The sequence below is a fragment of the Saccopteryx leptura genome, chromosome 2 (assembly GCF_036850995.1).
Source record: "Saccopteryx leptura isolate mSacLep1 chromosome 2, mSacLep1_pri_phased_curated, whole genome shotgun sequence".
Classification (NCBI taxonomy): Eukaryota; Metazoa; Chordata; class Mammalia; order Chiroptera; family Emballonuridae; genus Saccopteryx; species Saccopteryx leptura.
In genome coordinates, this window is record NC_089504.1 from 290,186,784 (window position 1) to 290,201,696 (window position 14,913).

Here is a 14,913-nt window from a genome sequence, read left to right on the forward strand (position 1 = left end):
CTTCCCTTTGTTATTTTGAAAACACAATGCACCCCTTACCAAGCAGAATTCACCCCGTATAAAATTGTACTAGGCAGGGCAACACCCCTTCTCCCTAAGCTCCCTTGGAGACCCCCTCGGAGAGGTGCAAATAGATCCCACCAACCCCTGGAAGTTGACCCTGAGAAGGGTCATGCCCTGCTCCAGCCACAAACCAGAAGCTGGCTGGTCTATGTACAACAGAAGCTTGAAGAACCTCATCATGGGACTCCTTATAATTGAACTTTGGGAAAGGAGGGAAATTAAAATCTGGGAAACGCCAGAGCAAGTCATCTTAATGTTCGATACATGTGCTGCTGTATGTCATACAGAAGGGAGATATAAGTTCCTTTGCTAGAAGGGAAGCTACAAGGTAAATGAAAAGTATATATGTGCTTATAGCTACCCCTATAAAGTAATCTATAAATACGAGCTACTTAGAAGGAGGACAGCTCCAAAAAGAATTATATTTTTTTAAAAAAATGCTTGTTGCCAGGTTCGTTGTCATTGAAGGTTAAGATTTTTAAAATTAAGAGTTCTGATTAAAAAGGAATGGTATAGTTTCAATAATAAAAGGTATAAGGTATAGAAATACTTTTAAAAGAAAAAAGGGAAAAAGTTGTTATAAAAGCTATTTAAAGTTCATAAAAGTTAAGGGTTTATGTAAGTTGCAGAAGGTTTCTACAGCTTATAGGAAGTTAATCAGTTGCATTTATTTCTTCATTAGACTATATTGCTGTTAATGATAACATCAAGTCTATTGGTTAAATATGTCAAAAGGCATCACCTTTTTGTTATATGTTATAGGTTAATGTTCCTACTTAAAGGGTCTTTAGATCACTATTCTTAACCTTAACTTTAGGCCCCTGTCTACTCAACAGCCTCATGAACCTCATTAAAATGAGTCAATGATTTGACTCATGACATAAAACCAGTGGGGAATGTGATAAGGTGCCAAGAAACTATAAAACTTAGCATTAGGAATGTCATTTTAAAGAGAAAAAGTCAGGCCTCTTACCCTCTTCTTTCTGTGGAGGAAGGAAAGAGAAGAATGCAGGAGGAAGAGTTTGTAAAGGCAACTGGGTCAGCTAAGTTATAATTTAATTACAGAGAAAAGAAGATAGAACTTATCTGAAAACCCTTTCCTCATCTCATTTCTTAAAAGCCTTTAGAGCCTGACCTGGCGGTGGCGCAGTGGATAGAGTGTAGGACTGGGATACGGAAGGACCCAGGTTCGAGGCCCTGAGGTCGCCAGCTTGAGCGCGGGCTCATCTGGCTTGAGCAAAAAGCTCACCAGCTTGGACCCAGGGTCGCTGACTCCAGCAAGGAGTTACTCGGTCTGCTGAAGTCCCCCAGTCAAGGCACATGTGAGAGCAATCAATGAACAACTAAGGTGTCACAACGAAAAACTGATGATTGATGCTTCTCATCTCTCTCCATTCCTGTCTGTCTGTCCCTATCTATCCCTCTCTCTGTCCCTGAAAAAAAAAAAAATTTTAAAAGCCTTTAGAAAAGAATGTTTATGTACCTTAATTAAGAATTCCTACACTCTGACTCACCCTCCCACCCTAAAGTCATGAGAATGACATAAACCTCTAGACAAAGGGATCACAAGCCCCTCCTATTCACCCTGACCGGTATGTGATTTTGTCTATAAAAGCAGGCTCAGAACTAAACAGGGGCCTACATGATTTGGGATTGTGCCCCATGTAGCTAGCTGGGTAATGAACTCCTCTTGAAATTTTGCTGAAACTTAGGTGTTTTTGTGGAACTTGCTAGTCACTTTACAACAATTTAACATTTTACAAAAATCCCATCTCACTATTAGAAAACTATTTTTGGTGCACATGTCCTGTTCTCCCAATGAAACTGACTTCCTAGAAAGCAGGATTTTACTCTTTATTTGCAGCCCACCACGTGCAGCAAATGCCAACTGTTAGATATTTGTAGAAAGAAATCAAGTGGAGACAAATAATGGATTTCCAGCAAGTGTGTACAAAGGAATCAAAGTGCAAATATGAGTTTGTTTCATTAAGATATTTCTATTTACTCCAAGGCAGAGTGAGCAGAGGATAAGTGTTTGATTTAACTTCTGATAGGCTCCCTAGCCTCTGTCCACCCAGAATAAAGGCACTCATTTGTAACTCATCAGAAACTTACAAACTAACAGATTTACATATTCAATTAGAAACTGCCAGTCCCAATCTCTCCCACCTCCTCATCTCCCTTATCCCAACCACCTCTCTAGGGAACATCCTGCTACCCAAAACACACAGACACTCCATTTACCTCTCTCTGCCTCTATGGAGCCACAGCTATTCACAGCCCCCACACACCCCAACCTAGGCTTAGACCTGCCCAAGCCACATGAAAAGTCAAAGGCTATAGAGGCAGGCAGACCTAAGTTCAAATTCAATTATTTCACTTTTCTAGGTATGTGGCCTTGGGTAGTTTACTTGACCTCTCTGGCCCTCAGTTCTTTCATCTGTAAATTGGGTGTAATGATGTACCTCATAGTTAAAGCACCTGGTTTATTACTTTCCAATCTTAGTTTCCCATAGTTGACAAACCTTTCTGTAAATTCTAAGCACATCACTCACAGCTGGATGGTCCAGCCCCTCCCTTCTCCACTGAGCGCTACTTCTCTGAGGCTTTCTCTGTGTTCTCACTTAGGGGCTCAGCCACACACACACACACCCTCAGGATTGTCATGAGCATCCACCAAAATAGAAATGAAAGTCCTACAAGTCAAATGATAATTTCTGTTACCGTTACCTTCCTGGGGCCTCTCTTTCTGGCACCACCAAACTGCAGACTCCGTGAGGGTTGAAATTGCTGCTGTGAAACTGCTCTTGCTTAACTCTGTATCCCTCAGGCCCAGCCCTGTGCCCGAAATAAAGCCAATCTCCACAGATATTTACTGGTTAATCAACTGATTCAGTCTCCTGTCTTCACAATGAATCATCGTAAGCCTCTTCTATCAGCTGTAAAAAGGTGCCTACCCCTAAAATGGGGCGGGGATGGGGGTATTAACCTTCTTTGTTTTAATCAAATATGAGACTCAAATATAGAGAAGTAAAATTGGATTCCTTGCATGTCTCATAAACTGGGTGCAAAAGGTTATTCCAAACCAAGAATTCCAAGAATGTTCTAAGTAATGACAACATCACCAGAAAATATGTATAGCCTCCTAAAGCAACCACTTTGAAAAGGTTAACTAACCCTCCATAGATGAATATGTTCCTGAATGTTTGTACATTTTTTTGAAAATCCCCATGACTCTGCAGTCACGCCAAGACAAAGAATGCTCACCAGGAACCCCACCCGTGCTAAGCACTGCTGAGCCCATCGCATGGGACAGGAACCTCCCTGTCATGAGGAGACAGACCCAAGGAGAGATGAGGACAGAGAGAGCTCCACGTGTGGTAGGAGGGGTCTGATAAGTAGACCGACACAGCCAAACGTTAACAGGTGAAACTGAATGGAGGTGGGGCTCATCTGAGCCTTGGGTGAATCAGGCCTTGTGTTGGGGTGGGACGTCTTGTCCAAATACCACAGTGCTAACTTCGGTTAAATCCTTTATAAAAGGCTCCTGCCCCACTGACCTGGCACTGCACACCCCGCTTAGCTGCCACTTGCCTCATCCTGCCTGTTCATTAGGTAAGTCCCCTCCAGAGGAACCTCTTTCTCACTCTGTGTCTTGGTGGTCTGACCTCATAAAACCAGGGCTGTGGGCAGAATGTGTCCGCTCGGACTGGGACTCAGGCAAACCAGTGCATGGGAAAGGGCACTGCCCACCACCACCCCTGCCCCCAGCTGGCTGGGCAGCAGCTCCTGTCACTGGAAGGCTGTGTTGGCAGGAGCAAAGGAACCACCAACAAGCCTTCCTGGATCAGCCAAAGTCTCTGTTCTTAAGGTTCTGGAAGCTTCTTGGCAATGCTCAGGGTTTGTGCAACCAGAATCAAATTACTGCTGTCAACCCAGACAACAGGGTTTAACTTTCCCAGGGAGGAAGGGGCTTGCCTGGCAGCCCTCTCCTACCCCAGGGTGATATTTAGGCATGATGAATTTGTGGGTTTATTCTAAGGGATCTGAAGTATAACTAAAAGGCCATCTCATTATTTTTGCTGCTTGTATGTCAGTGGCTAAGGTCTGCCACATGGTTAACAACAAAAATGGGACTTTTACGCCTCTGTTGCACAGTATTCTGGGTTTTGTACTATGATGTATACAACAAAGTCTGCCTGAAAGTTTTGGCTACTGGATCATAGAAAGGACGCTTTCTGAAGAGCCACCAGGACCCCTTCCTTCCTTCACTCTTGGGCTTCTCTAGCTAGGCCCCTCCTCTTCCTGCACCCTCTCTTTTCCCTCTCATGGTGCCCCCACCCCTCAGTTTTAACTTTGCATCTCCCCCTGCATTTGAACCCTGCCACCTTGGACACCATCTCCTCCCTTTGGTCTCCCTGAGGTTCTGCTCCTGCACCTCCAGGCCTCTGCCTCTTGCTCAACCAGCCACACTCAAGACTCACTTCAAGCCCTGCCCAGCCGGTGGCTGATGAGAAAAAAAACTCTCCCACCTATTGAGAACCCTTTCTCACAGGCCACCAGCATTACAGGTTACCTCTGAGCAGGCCGACCTTTCTCACAGGTCTCAGTGCTGAGGACAGAGCTCACATTCAGAGAAACCTGGACTCTCAGATGGCCAGCCCTCCCACCCAGAGAGAGAGCCCCCTCCTCAGCAGCCCCAACAGGTGGTGGCCCAACCTCTTCCTAAACACCTTCCTAAAAGGAAGCCAGGAAAGGTTGCCACAGACCAGCACGGCTAGTAATTGTCCAGGTCCTGAGTGAGAACAGTGTAGAATGAAGAAATGAATTCAGACAGAAAAAGGATGGGATCAGAGGCCTCTGCAAGCTGATGGCAAGCCAGAGCAAAAGCCTCCGGTCAGCTTTATTGTATAGTGTAGAGCCATATGCAAATAAGGAAGTCTCCGATACAAAGCCACACATCTGAGGCATAAATAGGAATTCTCTTAAGGCCAGGAATCCTTTTAAGGAGTAAACAGGAATACCCCCACCATGCATAACTGAAATCAACCAACATCAGAACAAACAGAGGTGAGAGGAAGGGCATGTAAATTGCCACTAGCAACTTAATCAAGCAAGTGCTGTGGGGGGATGCGAGGAATAAAAATACTCAGCTTCATAGCCAATAAGGAGTTGTGGGGAAGAGCTTAGCCTTTAGCTTAAGCCTTAAACGGTGAGGGCTTTGCCAGCTTGCAATCTCCCACAAAGGGTAGAGCTGCACACCTGGGTTCCTGCTCGGCCCACACCTGAGGCAGCTGACTCACCTACAGACTTGCTGCCTGTTGGTGTTCCCAGCAGAACTCTAACACCCTGTGACAGGCAAAGATAGGCTAGATAGACTGTCCATAGGGCAGAGTCTAGAAGGTCATTACTTTGGATTCAGGAGATATGGATTCTAGGATCCTTTGGTCCCTTAAAAGCTGTGTGGCTTTGGGCAAATCACTCAAGTTCTCTGAGTCTGTGCCCTCACCTATAAAAAGTGGAGATAATAAGAATCACAAGAGATGAAAGTGCTTTCTGAGCTGTAGAGTATATATAGACATACAAAATTATATATGTGTATAATAATACAATAGTGATATTTAATAACTAGCATTTTGTATAAGCCAGCATCTATCAAGTGCTTTAAAAGAATTATCTCTTTTAATCTTTAGAATAATCCTCTGAAGTAAATATTAGTATTGCCTCCATCTCATGATGAGTAAACTGAGGCTCAGAAAAGCAAAGTAACCCGCCCTAGCTAACCTGACGGGTAGGCGGGCTGACTCAGGAGCCTGCCTCTAACCACCAGGTGCCCCTCGGTCCTCTCCATAAATATATTATGAAGCAAAGGAAGAAGGGAGACAGGGAGAGCCCAGAGGCAGAGCTGAGAACGTAAGGAAAGGACTTAAAGCAGGAGTGCTCCGGGGAAAGCTGCAGAGGTTGACTGTGGAGCCCCCACGGGGGCTTTTCTTCTTTGTCCAGCTTGACTACCAAGATGCCTCAGTTACTGCGAAACATTAACGGGATCATCCACACCTTCCAACGCTATGCCAGGACTGAGGGCAGCTGCGCGGTGCTCACCCGGGGGGAGCTCAAAAGGCTCCTGGAGCAGGAGTTTGCCGACGTCATCGTGGTATGATGTGCCCAGCCAGGCAGGGAGGGGCTGAGGGGAGAGAGAAAGCGGTTTGCCTGCAGACCAGACGCTGAGGAGGCAGCGCTAGATCCAAGCCTGCAGGTCCTACTGGAGGCTGAGCAGGTGGAGAAACAGGAAGGAACAAGGGACGGTCACTGGAGGTGACCAACCAGTTCTTAGAGTTGAGTACCTTAACTTCAATTGATTCTAAGTGGGAGACAAGATCAAAAGAGTCCAATGGGACTGTATTTCCTCCTCAGGGAGAAATACAGCCTTTGAATATTCTAGAAATAAAAACAATTGCTGCTTTTGCTGCTTCTTAAATCTGATATGGTAACCATTCACCATCAGAGATTTGGCTGTCCATTAATAAACACTCATGAGAAGCACAACGCCATGCTTTGTACAAAGCAGTTGTTCAAAAATATTAGGTGGGTGTTCACATCAGAAATGAGGTTTTGGAGAGCAGGTTGTTAACAGGCCCCATCTGGCAGCCCCTCTCCAGCAAACCAAACCTGGTGCATTTCCCCACCCCTTCTTCCTTTGGTTCACAGCTAAAACAACCAGGATGGTGAGAGTCTTGGGGACAGGAAGCAGGGTCTGCTTCTACATGCTCAGAGCAACCTGTGGTCCCTCGGGCTCTCCACCCGCCCTGTGTTGGGAAAACACCTGAATCTCAGTTAGGATATCACAGAATTCCCACGGGACCATGTTTTCACTGTGCTTTTCTTGGTGTTGGTCTCGCTGGTGGGAATATGGCCTCAGTGTCAGGGGCCAGGGCCCAAGGACAGCCCAAAGAATCACTAGGAGTATAGTTATTTACTCATTCTTTGTTAAATCTTTATCCAGTTTTCCCGTGGGCAAAAATTGTGCCAGACACAAAGGATACAAAATAAAAGCTGCTTCTTACTGACGAGGGTGACAGGATGAAACCATGGAAGTTGTTTTGTGTTAGTGATGCTATAACAGTGTGGGGAGGGGGAAAGGGGGCAGAATGAGTGGGCTCCGGCTCAGGATAGGTAGCTGAGTGGACCAGCCTAACCACATTTTCCTCAGAAAGGGCTGCTGACTTGGCCTCATCTTCTCCCCAGAAACCCCACGACCCAGCCACTGTGGATGAAGTCTTGCGCCTGCTGGATGAAGACCACACGGGGACTGTAGAATTCAAGGAATTCCTGGTCTTGGTGTTTAAAGTTGCACAGGCCTGTTTCAAGACATTGAGTGAGAGTCCTGAGGGAGCTTGTGGACCTCAAGAGGCCCCTGGAACCTTGCCAGATCTGGGAGAAGGACAGAGAAGTGTCACAGAAGAAGGAAGCATTGGAGAAGGGCAGCGTCATGAGGGGAGCAATGGTGGACAGAGCAGGCCAGCTTCCAGAGGGCAGGGTGGGACTGGGTCTCAGACCCAGGGGCAGGACAGCAGCCCTTCTCAGGTCCGTCATCCTGACAGGCAGCAGGAGTCCCAGAGACTGGAAGATGAGAGCTCGCAGACACAAGAGATGGGTCATGTGGAGCCAGACCAGAGAGAGGAAGAAGACCAGAGTCATCAGACCAGAGAGAGGATGTCAGAGAGACAGTCACAGAGTGGGGAACAGAACAGAGCCCACCAGACAAGTGAGACAGTTCCTGGAACCATAACTCAGACCCAGACAGATGCTATCCAAACTATGAAGCAGGAAAGGAGCCAGCTGACAGGAAGCACCAGCACCCAGCCACAGGAGTCATCCAATGATCAGACCAGCAGGACTGAAACCCACAGTCAAGACAGGAGCCAGACAAGCCAGGTAGTTACAGGAGGACCTGTTCAAACACAAGGAGGTATCACTGAGACCATGGAGCAGGACAGGAATCGTCAGACAAGCAGCACCAGCACCCAGCCACAGAAGCCCACCAATGGCCAGACCAGAGGGACCGAGACCCACAGTCAAGACAGGAGCCAGATAAGCCAGGTAGTTACAGGAGGACCTGTTCAAACACAAGGAGGTGTCACTGAGACCATGGAGCAGGACAGGAATCGTCAGACAAGCAGCACCAGCACCCAGCCACAGAAGCCCACGGATGGCCAGACCAGACGGACCGAGACCCACAGTCAAGACAGGAGCCAGACAAGCCAGGCAGTTACAGGAGGACCTGTTCAAACACAAGGAGGTGTCACTGAGACCATGGAGCAGGACAGGAATCGTCAGACAAGCAGCACCAGCACCCAGCCACAGAAGCCCACGGATGGCCAGACCAGAGGGACCGAGACCCACAGTCAAGACAGGAGCCAGATGAGCCAGGTAGTGACAGAAGGACACATTCAGACACAGACAGGGCCACAAATCCAGACCAAAGAGCAGGACAGGAGCTGTCACACAGGAAGCACCAGCACCCAGCCACAGGAGTCCACCAGGGGAACTGAGACCAGAGGGACTGAGACCCACAGTCAAGACAGGAGGCAAACAAGACAAGTGGTGACAAGCGAACATATTCAAACGCAGGCAGGGTCACAAACCCATACATACACCCACACCATAGAGCAAGGTGGGAGCCGTCAGACAGGAAGCCCCAGAACTCAGCCACAGAAGTCCACCGATGGCCAGACCAGAGGGACTGAGCCCCACAGTCCAGACAGGAGCCAGATGAGTCAGGCAGTGACAGGACACATTCAGACACAGACAGGTCCACATATCCAGGCTGAGGAGCAGGACAGCAGCCATACTCCAAGCCACCCAAGGGGTATAGAGCAGGGACAGATGCGGTCAGGCAGTGGTCAAAGGTGGACAGAAGTAAGCATCTATGAGGCAGAGGAGACAGTGCAGGGAGGACAGGCCCAGACTGGGACAAGCACTCTGCCAGGCAGACAGGACCACAGCAGCACTCACCCAAGGTACAGTGTGACAGGAGGTCAGGGAGACAGAGAGCCCTCAGGGGTTAGGCAGGAGTGGGTTGATGACCACACAAGGGAGACAGTGATCCAAAGGCAGAACCAGGGCAGCCTGCAAAGCGGTGTGCCTTCAGCGCAGGGCCAGGAAGCGGCCCAGCCGGAAGGGAAACGAATTCTTACAGCCAGAGGCCTGTATTCCTACTTCAAAAGCAACTAGCTATGAGTGTCTTAGCCCTGGACTCCAATGCCCAGTACAAGAAGAAGACAGCTAGAGAGACGTTGGCTTGTCCTGCCCTGACCACTCCAACTGACATTTTCCTGGACATCAGATCTTAATTATGGTGCTTCTGTCCTAGATCTTTCTCAGTGAGGACATTTCTGCAAGGTGCTTTCTATCCCAAACTCTTCTCTCTCACCTGTCCTGCTGTACAGACCCTCTCAGGAACAGGAAGACATGGAGCACATCATTCTTTTTACTGAGTGTTCCTCAGTCTGTAGGATTTTTCCAAAATTGCTTTTCTCTCTGCTATCTGTCCACTGCCCCATTTATCCTGGTGCATCAATAAAACCTGTCTAAGCAACTGGGCTCTGTGTCCAATTTAATCACTATTGATGTGATGGGCGGAGGGTCATGGGGCTGTGACAATGAACTGGACATGGTCCCTACCCTCAAAGAGCATCTAGTTGAGAAAATATTGCATGAGATTTCAAGAGTTATAAAGAGTCAAAGAGAGGAGATATTATACTTTTATACTTGGAAGAGATGAATCAGGAAAAGTTTCAACCAGAAGAGGCTTTTTTTTTGTAATGCCCTTGCAGGACAAGCAGGATTTAGGTAGGTAAAGCTATTCTCAGTCTTTCATGACTTCTAATTCTAGAGTGTTAAGTCTCTGCTCACCTGTAAGGTCTCATAGGAAGGCTGACTCAGGGTAACCAATAAGTGAAATAAAGCTGCAGGGATTGTGTAAGAAAGAAGAAATGTGTGTGTTACCAGCAATGGAGCCAGGAGCCAGAGACCTGACCTCCCCTCCCCCACCTTATCCACTACAGCCCTGATTTTTCGTGGTGTCTCACCCTCTGGATATGAACAGGTTATGGAGTATAGTCTCTCAACTCTGGTTTATTGTAAGAATCATCTCAGGAGTAGTTTGTTGGGGTTTTTTTTTAATTTTTATTATTAAGTAAGAGGTAGAGATGCAGAGAGACAGACTCCTACATGTGCCTTGACCAAGATCCACCTGGTAAGCGCCCCACCTGGGGATGCTCTGCCCAACTGGGGCCACTGCTGTGTTGCTCAGCAACAGAGCTATTTTAGCACCTGAGGCAGAAGCCATGGAGCCATCCATAGCACCCAGAGCCAACTTTTCTCAAACCATTCAAGCCATAGCTGTGGGAGGGGAAAATAGAGAGAGAGAGAGATGAGGGTGAGGGGTAGAGACGCAGAGAGTTGCTTCTCCTGTGTGCCCTGACTGAGAATCAAATCAGGGACTTCCACACGCTGGGCGACACTCTACCACTGAGCCAACCAGCCAGAGCCAGGGAGTCGTTTTTAAAACAGACTTATAAACCTAACCCTAGAGGTGCTGAGTCCAAGGGTTTGAGTGGAGCCTATGAAAATTGTAAGGGGGCTTCTGCTTCTGACAGTAAAGCAGATCAGAAACTCTGAAGGGGCTCCCACAACAAAATAACTAGATTCTGCATAATGAATATTTTTCATTGCATTACTGGTTTACAGGAAGCAAGGAAATATACAAGGAAAAAATAAAATGTGTTAGGCTGAATAACATCCCCTAAAGATGTCCATGTCCTACTCCAAGGAACCTGTGGATATGTTACCTTCTGTGGCAAAAGGAAGTTTGAAAATAGGATTAAGTCAAGGGACTCGAGGTGAGATTATTCTGGACCCTCTGGGTGGGCCTAATGTAATCACAGCGTCCTTGTGAAAAAGGAGAAAGGAGGATGGAACCTGGGGCTGGAACAATGTGCTAGGAGCCAAGGAGAGCGGCTGGCTTCTAGAAGCTGGAGGAGGTTAGGAAACACATTTTCTCTTAGGGCTTCCAGAAGGAACACAACCCTTGCAACATCTTGAATTTTAAACTTCTGACCTCCAGGGCTGCGAAGGAATAAATTTTTATTGTTTCAAGCCATTTGGTTTATACTAATTTGTTATAGTAGCAATGGAAAACTAATACACAAAACAAAAATCCCAGAGTTAGAGCCAAAATAGGAAGGAGTAAACATGTGTGAAAGGTAAGATTGCCCTTCTGAGGACAAAGCAATTTTATATCCATCCAAACTGACATTTAGATATAAAGGCCAAAGAGGAACAGCAAAGAACTTGCAAGGACTGAGACAGTATTGTTCCCATAATTCCTTCCTGGGCAATCTACTAGAGAGTGAGCATAAAAACAAACAACAACAACAAAACAAACCTGAATCAGAGGAAAAGCATTTTCCATACAATACAATAAGGAATATGAATATTTAACTGTAGAACTAAGACTAAATAATGGAGACAAAGATGACAGAATAGCATTTAACATTATATGCTCTGAAAATGCATATATAATACAGCTAATACAAAATGGAGGGAGGAGAAAGCATATGAAAAATAGAGTCAGTCCACTGATTGTCTTACATAAATTTATACTTCCAAGTAAAAACTGGGAATAAAAGAATATATATAAAAGAATATATCAGATGTATCATTGGCAAATATGTTCTCCTGTTCCGTGGGTTCCCTTTTAATTTTGTTGATAGTTTCTTTTGCTATGCAAAAGCTTCTTAGTTTGATGTAGTCCCGTTGTTTCCCTTGAGCAAGGAGCTATATAAGCAAAAATATCAATTCAAGATATGCACAAAAATTTTAAAAACAGTAATAATTAGGTATTTCCTCTTAGTTCAGACAGTAAGTGTGGAGAAGAATTCAATAACAAAATTAATAAGATATGATATAAATAACTCCCCATATAGCTCAACAATAAAAACCTTCTACACATGGAATATTTAATATTAGGTTATAAAAGAACCCTCAATACAATATTTAAAAATAGAAATAACATAAATAGCATTGTACAGACACCCTCCAGGAGTGTATACTACACTGCTGCCCCTGGTGGTGGCGAAGATTAATGCCTCTGAAGGAACTCCTGCAATAAATCTTCCTTGGCTGGAATGGGACTAGGGCAAGCTCAGCCATGCAACACTGGGCACAGCACCACCTGGAGGAAGTGGCCCTGAAATCTCAATATAGACCCACCCCAGGCTGCTCTGAGCCAGAGGACTGATACTGGGTGTGTGTTATTTGTGTGTTTGTTTCAGCGGAGCCCTTCACAGAGCCACTCCCACTAACAACTGGGCTCTGACTTGGGGCGGGCCCCACCTTGATCCCACTGTAGAGCTAGACCTCTTGCCAGGGCTTTGGCTCTACTAGGCCGTGATGGCCCTATGGGTACCCACTGATCTCACCTGGCAACGTTCATTTCCGAAGCAGTTCCTGTGGAGAAGCAGCGGAGAAAACATCCCTTGGTTCTCCCTTCTCAAAACAGAAAATAAGTCTATACACTTTTCCCGGGAGTCCTGAGACCAGGCTGTGGCTTGCCCTTCTCCTGGCCACTTGCAAAAACCTGGTGGATTCATCTCCCAGGACTGATGTGGGCCACTGGGCTCTGTGTAGAGTGTTCTCTCCCCACTTATACAGGGGCTACAAGTAATAAATGGTGGTTCTCCCCTCCACATTGCTGGGAGTGGGCTAAGTTTGGAGTGGACGGGGTACATCCTGTCCTTACATATCTCCATTTAATAGGGGAAATCTAAGAAAAAAGGAAGCCTAATGGCTTTGACTCAAGTCTACCTGGGTGGTGAGTGGCTTGCACATCCGCAAGGCCCAGGAACGGCAAAGGGGTTGAGGAGTGGAACTGGGGCCTATTGACACAGACAAGGCTAAAATCTCAAGGCAGCATCACCTCTTACCCATCATGGTGAAAAGGACCCCTGAATCTTATTCTTACAGCACTAAGCAGATAGACGTCCAGAGGAAGAGGCCCTCATTTCTTGGAGCTATGCGGGGAGATGAGGCAGTTTTGAGGCTGACAGCTCTGGGTGAAATGTGGAGAGGACATTTGTTCTAATTTATCTGGGGATTCTCTAAGAGCCCACTCTAAGAGGAATGCTTGTTGGTGAGGTGCCCTGAAGGCCAAGAGAGTAATGTAAGACATTGGAAGCCTGCACTCTCCATCCTAGAAAAGGAAGTGAATCAGTTATGGTAACCAGACAGGTAGGTGTCGCTCTGGACCCAGGTTCAGCATGGGCTTTGTGTAATCTTGTACTGAGCAGGCAGGAACTCAGTCAATGCCTGTTTTTAAATGTCTTAAATAAAGAAAAACAAATATTTTTAAAAAAATTAAGAAAATTTAGTTTTAAACTATTATATGTTTATTATAGGGAAACCATAAAAGATACAAACAAATAGATGAATACAAAAAACACCAATACCCTTGCCCCAAAATTACTATTGTTATTTAATCCCTTCCAGACCCTCTTCTATATGCAAATTGTATATATAAAATGTGTGTGTATGATTAGATGTGAAAATGTATATGCAAATTATATCTATGAATTATATATCTATTTCCAAACATATAAATTATACCACTATATACATTATATTTATATGTATATACACATAAACATTTTACAAATATGTATGATTACAGAATAGTTTCCATGGGTTATTTTCAGTGATTTAGAGCATCCCATGTCAGTTACATTTGATGGTCAAGACCAAGTGTTAGGGAGCAAGGTTATCAGAGTTCAAACCTCCACTGTGCATTTTACATGAGGTATGCCCTTGATACCTGTATTAGTTATCCCACCTGTAAAGTGGAGAAAATAATGGTATTTCCTCACAGTAGTTATGAGGGTAGATAAATGCATACATATGAAAGTATATGTATACCTGGCACATGGCATGATAAACATTAAAACATATTAAGAACTGAATGAAGGATTCTTTTATTTATTTTTTTTTTTTAGAGAGGAGAGAGAGTGAGAGAGAGAGAGAGAGAGAGAGAGAAGGGGGAGGGAGGAGCAGGAAGCATCAACTCCCATATGTGCCTTGACCAGGCAAACCCAGGGTTTTGAACCGGCGACCTCAGCATTCCAGGTCAAGGCTTTATCCACTGCGCCACCACAGGTCAGGCGAATGAAGGATTCTTTAAGGTCAGCCATTTATAAAGCAAAGGATGTTGGAATTAGGAGGAGATACAAATAGTACTAATCAGCCAGCCTGGCCTTGACCCAGTATGAAGATTCTCAGGAGCTGGGCTTTCATCCTGTGAGGATAATTGTAGCTTTTAGGAGCTGCTCTGGACCATGACTCCACCTGTGAGGGTTTCCATCTCAAAGAAAAGCTAAAGATTATAACTGAATATCAGAGTATTATTTTTAATGTACTCACAAAACACTCACACCCCCCTTTTCTCTCAAGCCCCCATCCTGCCTATCAAGGAAAAATCAGTGTTTCACTGGTCCATCTTTCCCTCTAAGCTTATTAGGCTGTTACCTAAGAAACAGGTAGGGAGTGGATCTCTAATTGGCTTATTTTTCCATAAGACTCAGGCAGAGGAATGGAGGGTGTGTGTGTGGTTGAGGAAGGCACAGTCATCTTTAGTGCCTCACCTATTGCATCTGACTTAGACAGGAACATTTAACAAACTAAAACAATCTGGACCATAGTCAGAGAAATCAACTTTTTGTTTTATGATATGTTTCATTATATCATATATCATGACATACACTTCATTTGGGTTCACCATCCAAAGAGGTAAATTCC

At 45.5% G+C, this 14,913-nt stretch overlaps 1 protein-coding gene and 1 long non-coding RNA gene across 4 annotated transcripts in view; one reads left to right on the plus strand and one right to left on the minus strand.

The window, feature by feature from the left end:
- Nucleotides 1–3,006, minus strand: part of LOC136391073 (uncharacterized) — a 54,124-nt gene extending 51,118 nt beyond the window's left edge. For 2 of the 3 annotated variants that reach the window (XR_010748807.1, XR_010748809.1), the window contains exon 1: nt 2,788–3,006. This is a non-coding gene — a long non-coding RNA (uncharacterized lncRNA). The remainder of the gene's footprint in view (nt 1–2,787) is intronic. The other variant, XR_010748808.1, reaches the window with a different exon arrangement.
- A 512-nt stretch (nt 3,007–3,518) lies between these two features.
- CRNN (cornulin) lies at nt 3,519–9,665 on the plus strand. Its single transcript, XM_066362479.1, has 3 exons — nt 3,519–3,678; nt 6,067–6,217; nt 7,309–9,665. The coding sequence occupies exons 2-3, from the start codon at nt 6,080–6,082 to the stop codon at nt 9,295–9,297; spliced, it is 2,127 nt and encodes a 708-aa protein (XP_066218576.1). The 5' UTR covers nt 3,519–3,678; nt 6,067–6,079; the 3' UTR covers nt 9,298–9,665.
- The last annotated feature ends 5,248 nt before the right edge of the window (nt 9,666–14,913 follow it).

Excerpts from the sequence above, each read along its gene's own strand:
- CRNN (XM_066362479.1), top strand. The coding sequence starts at position 6,080 with ATGCCTCAGTTACTGCGAAACATTAACGGGATCATCCACACCTTCCAA. Across the intron at positions 6,218-7,308 it reads AGTTTGCCGACGTCATCGTG|AAACCCCACGACCCAGCCAC; the intron begins GTATGATGTGCC and ends TCTTCTCCCCAG.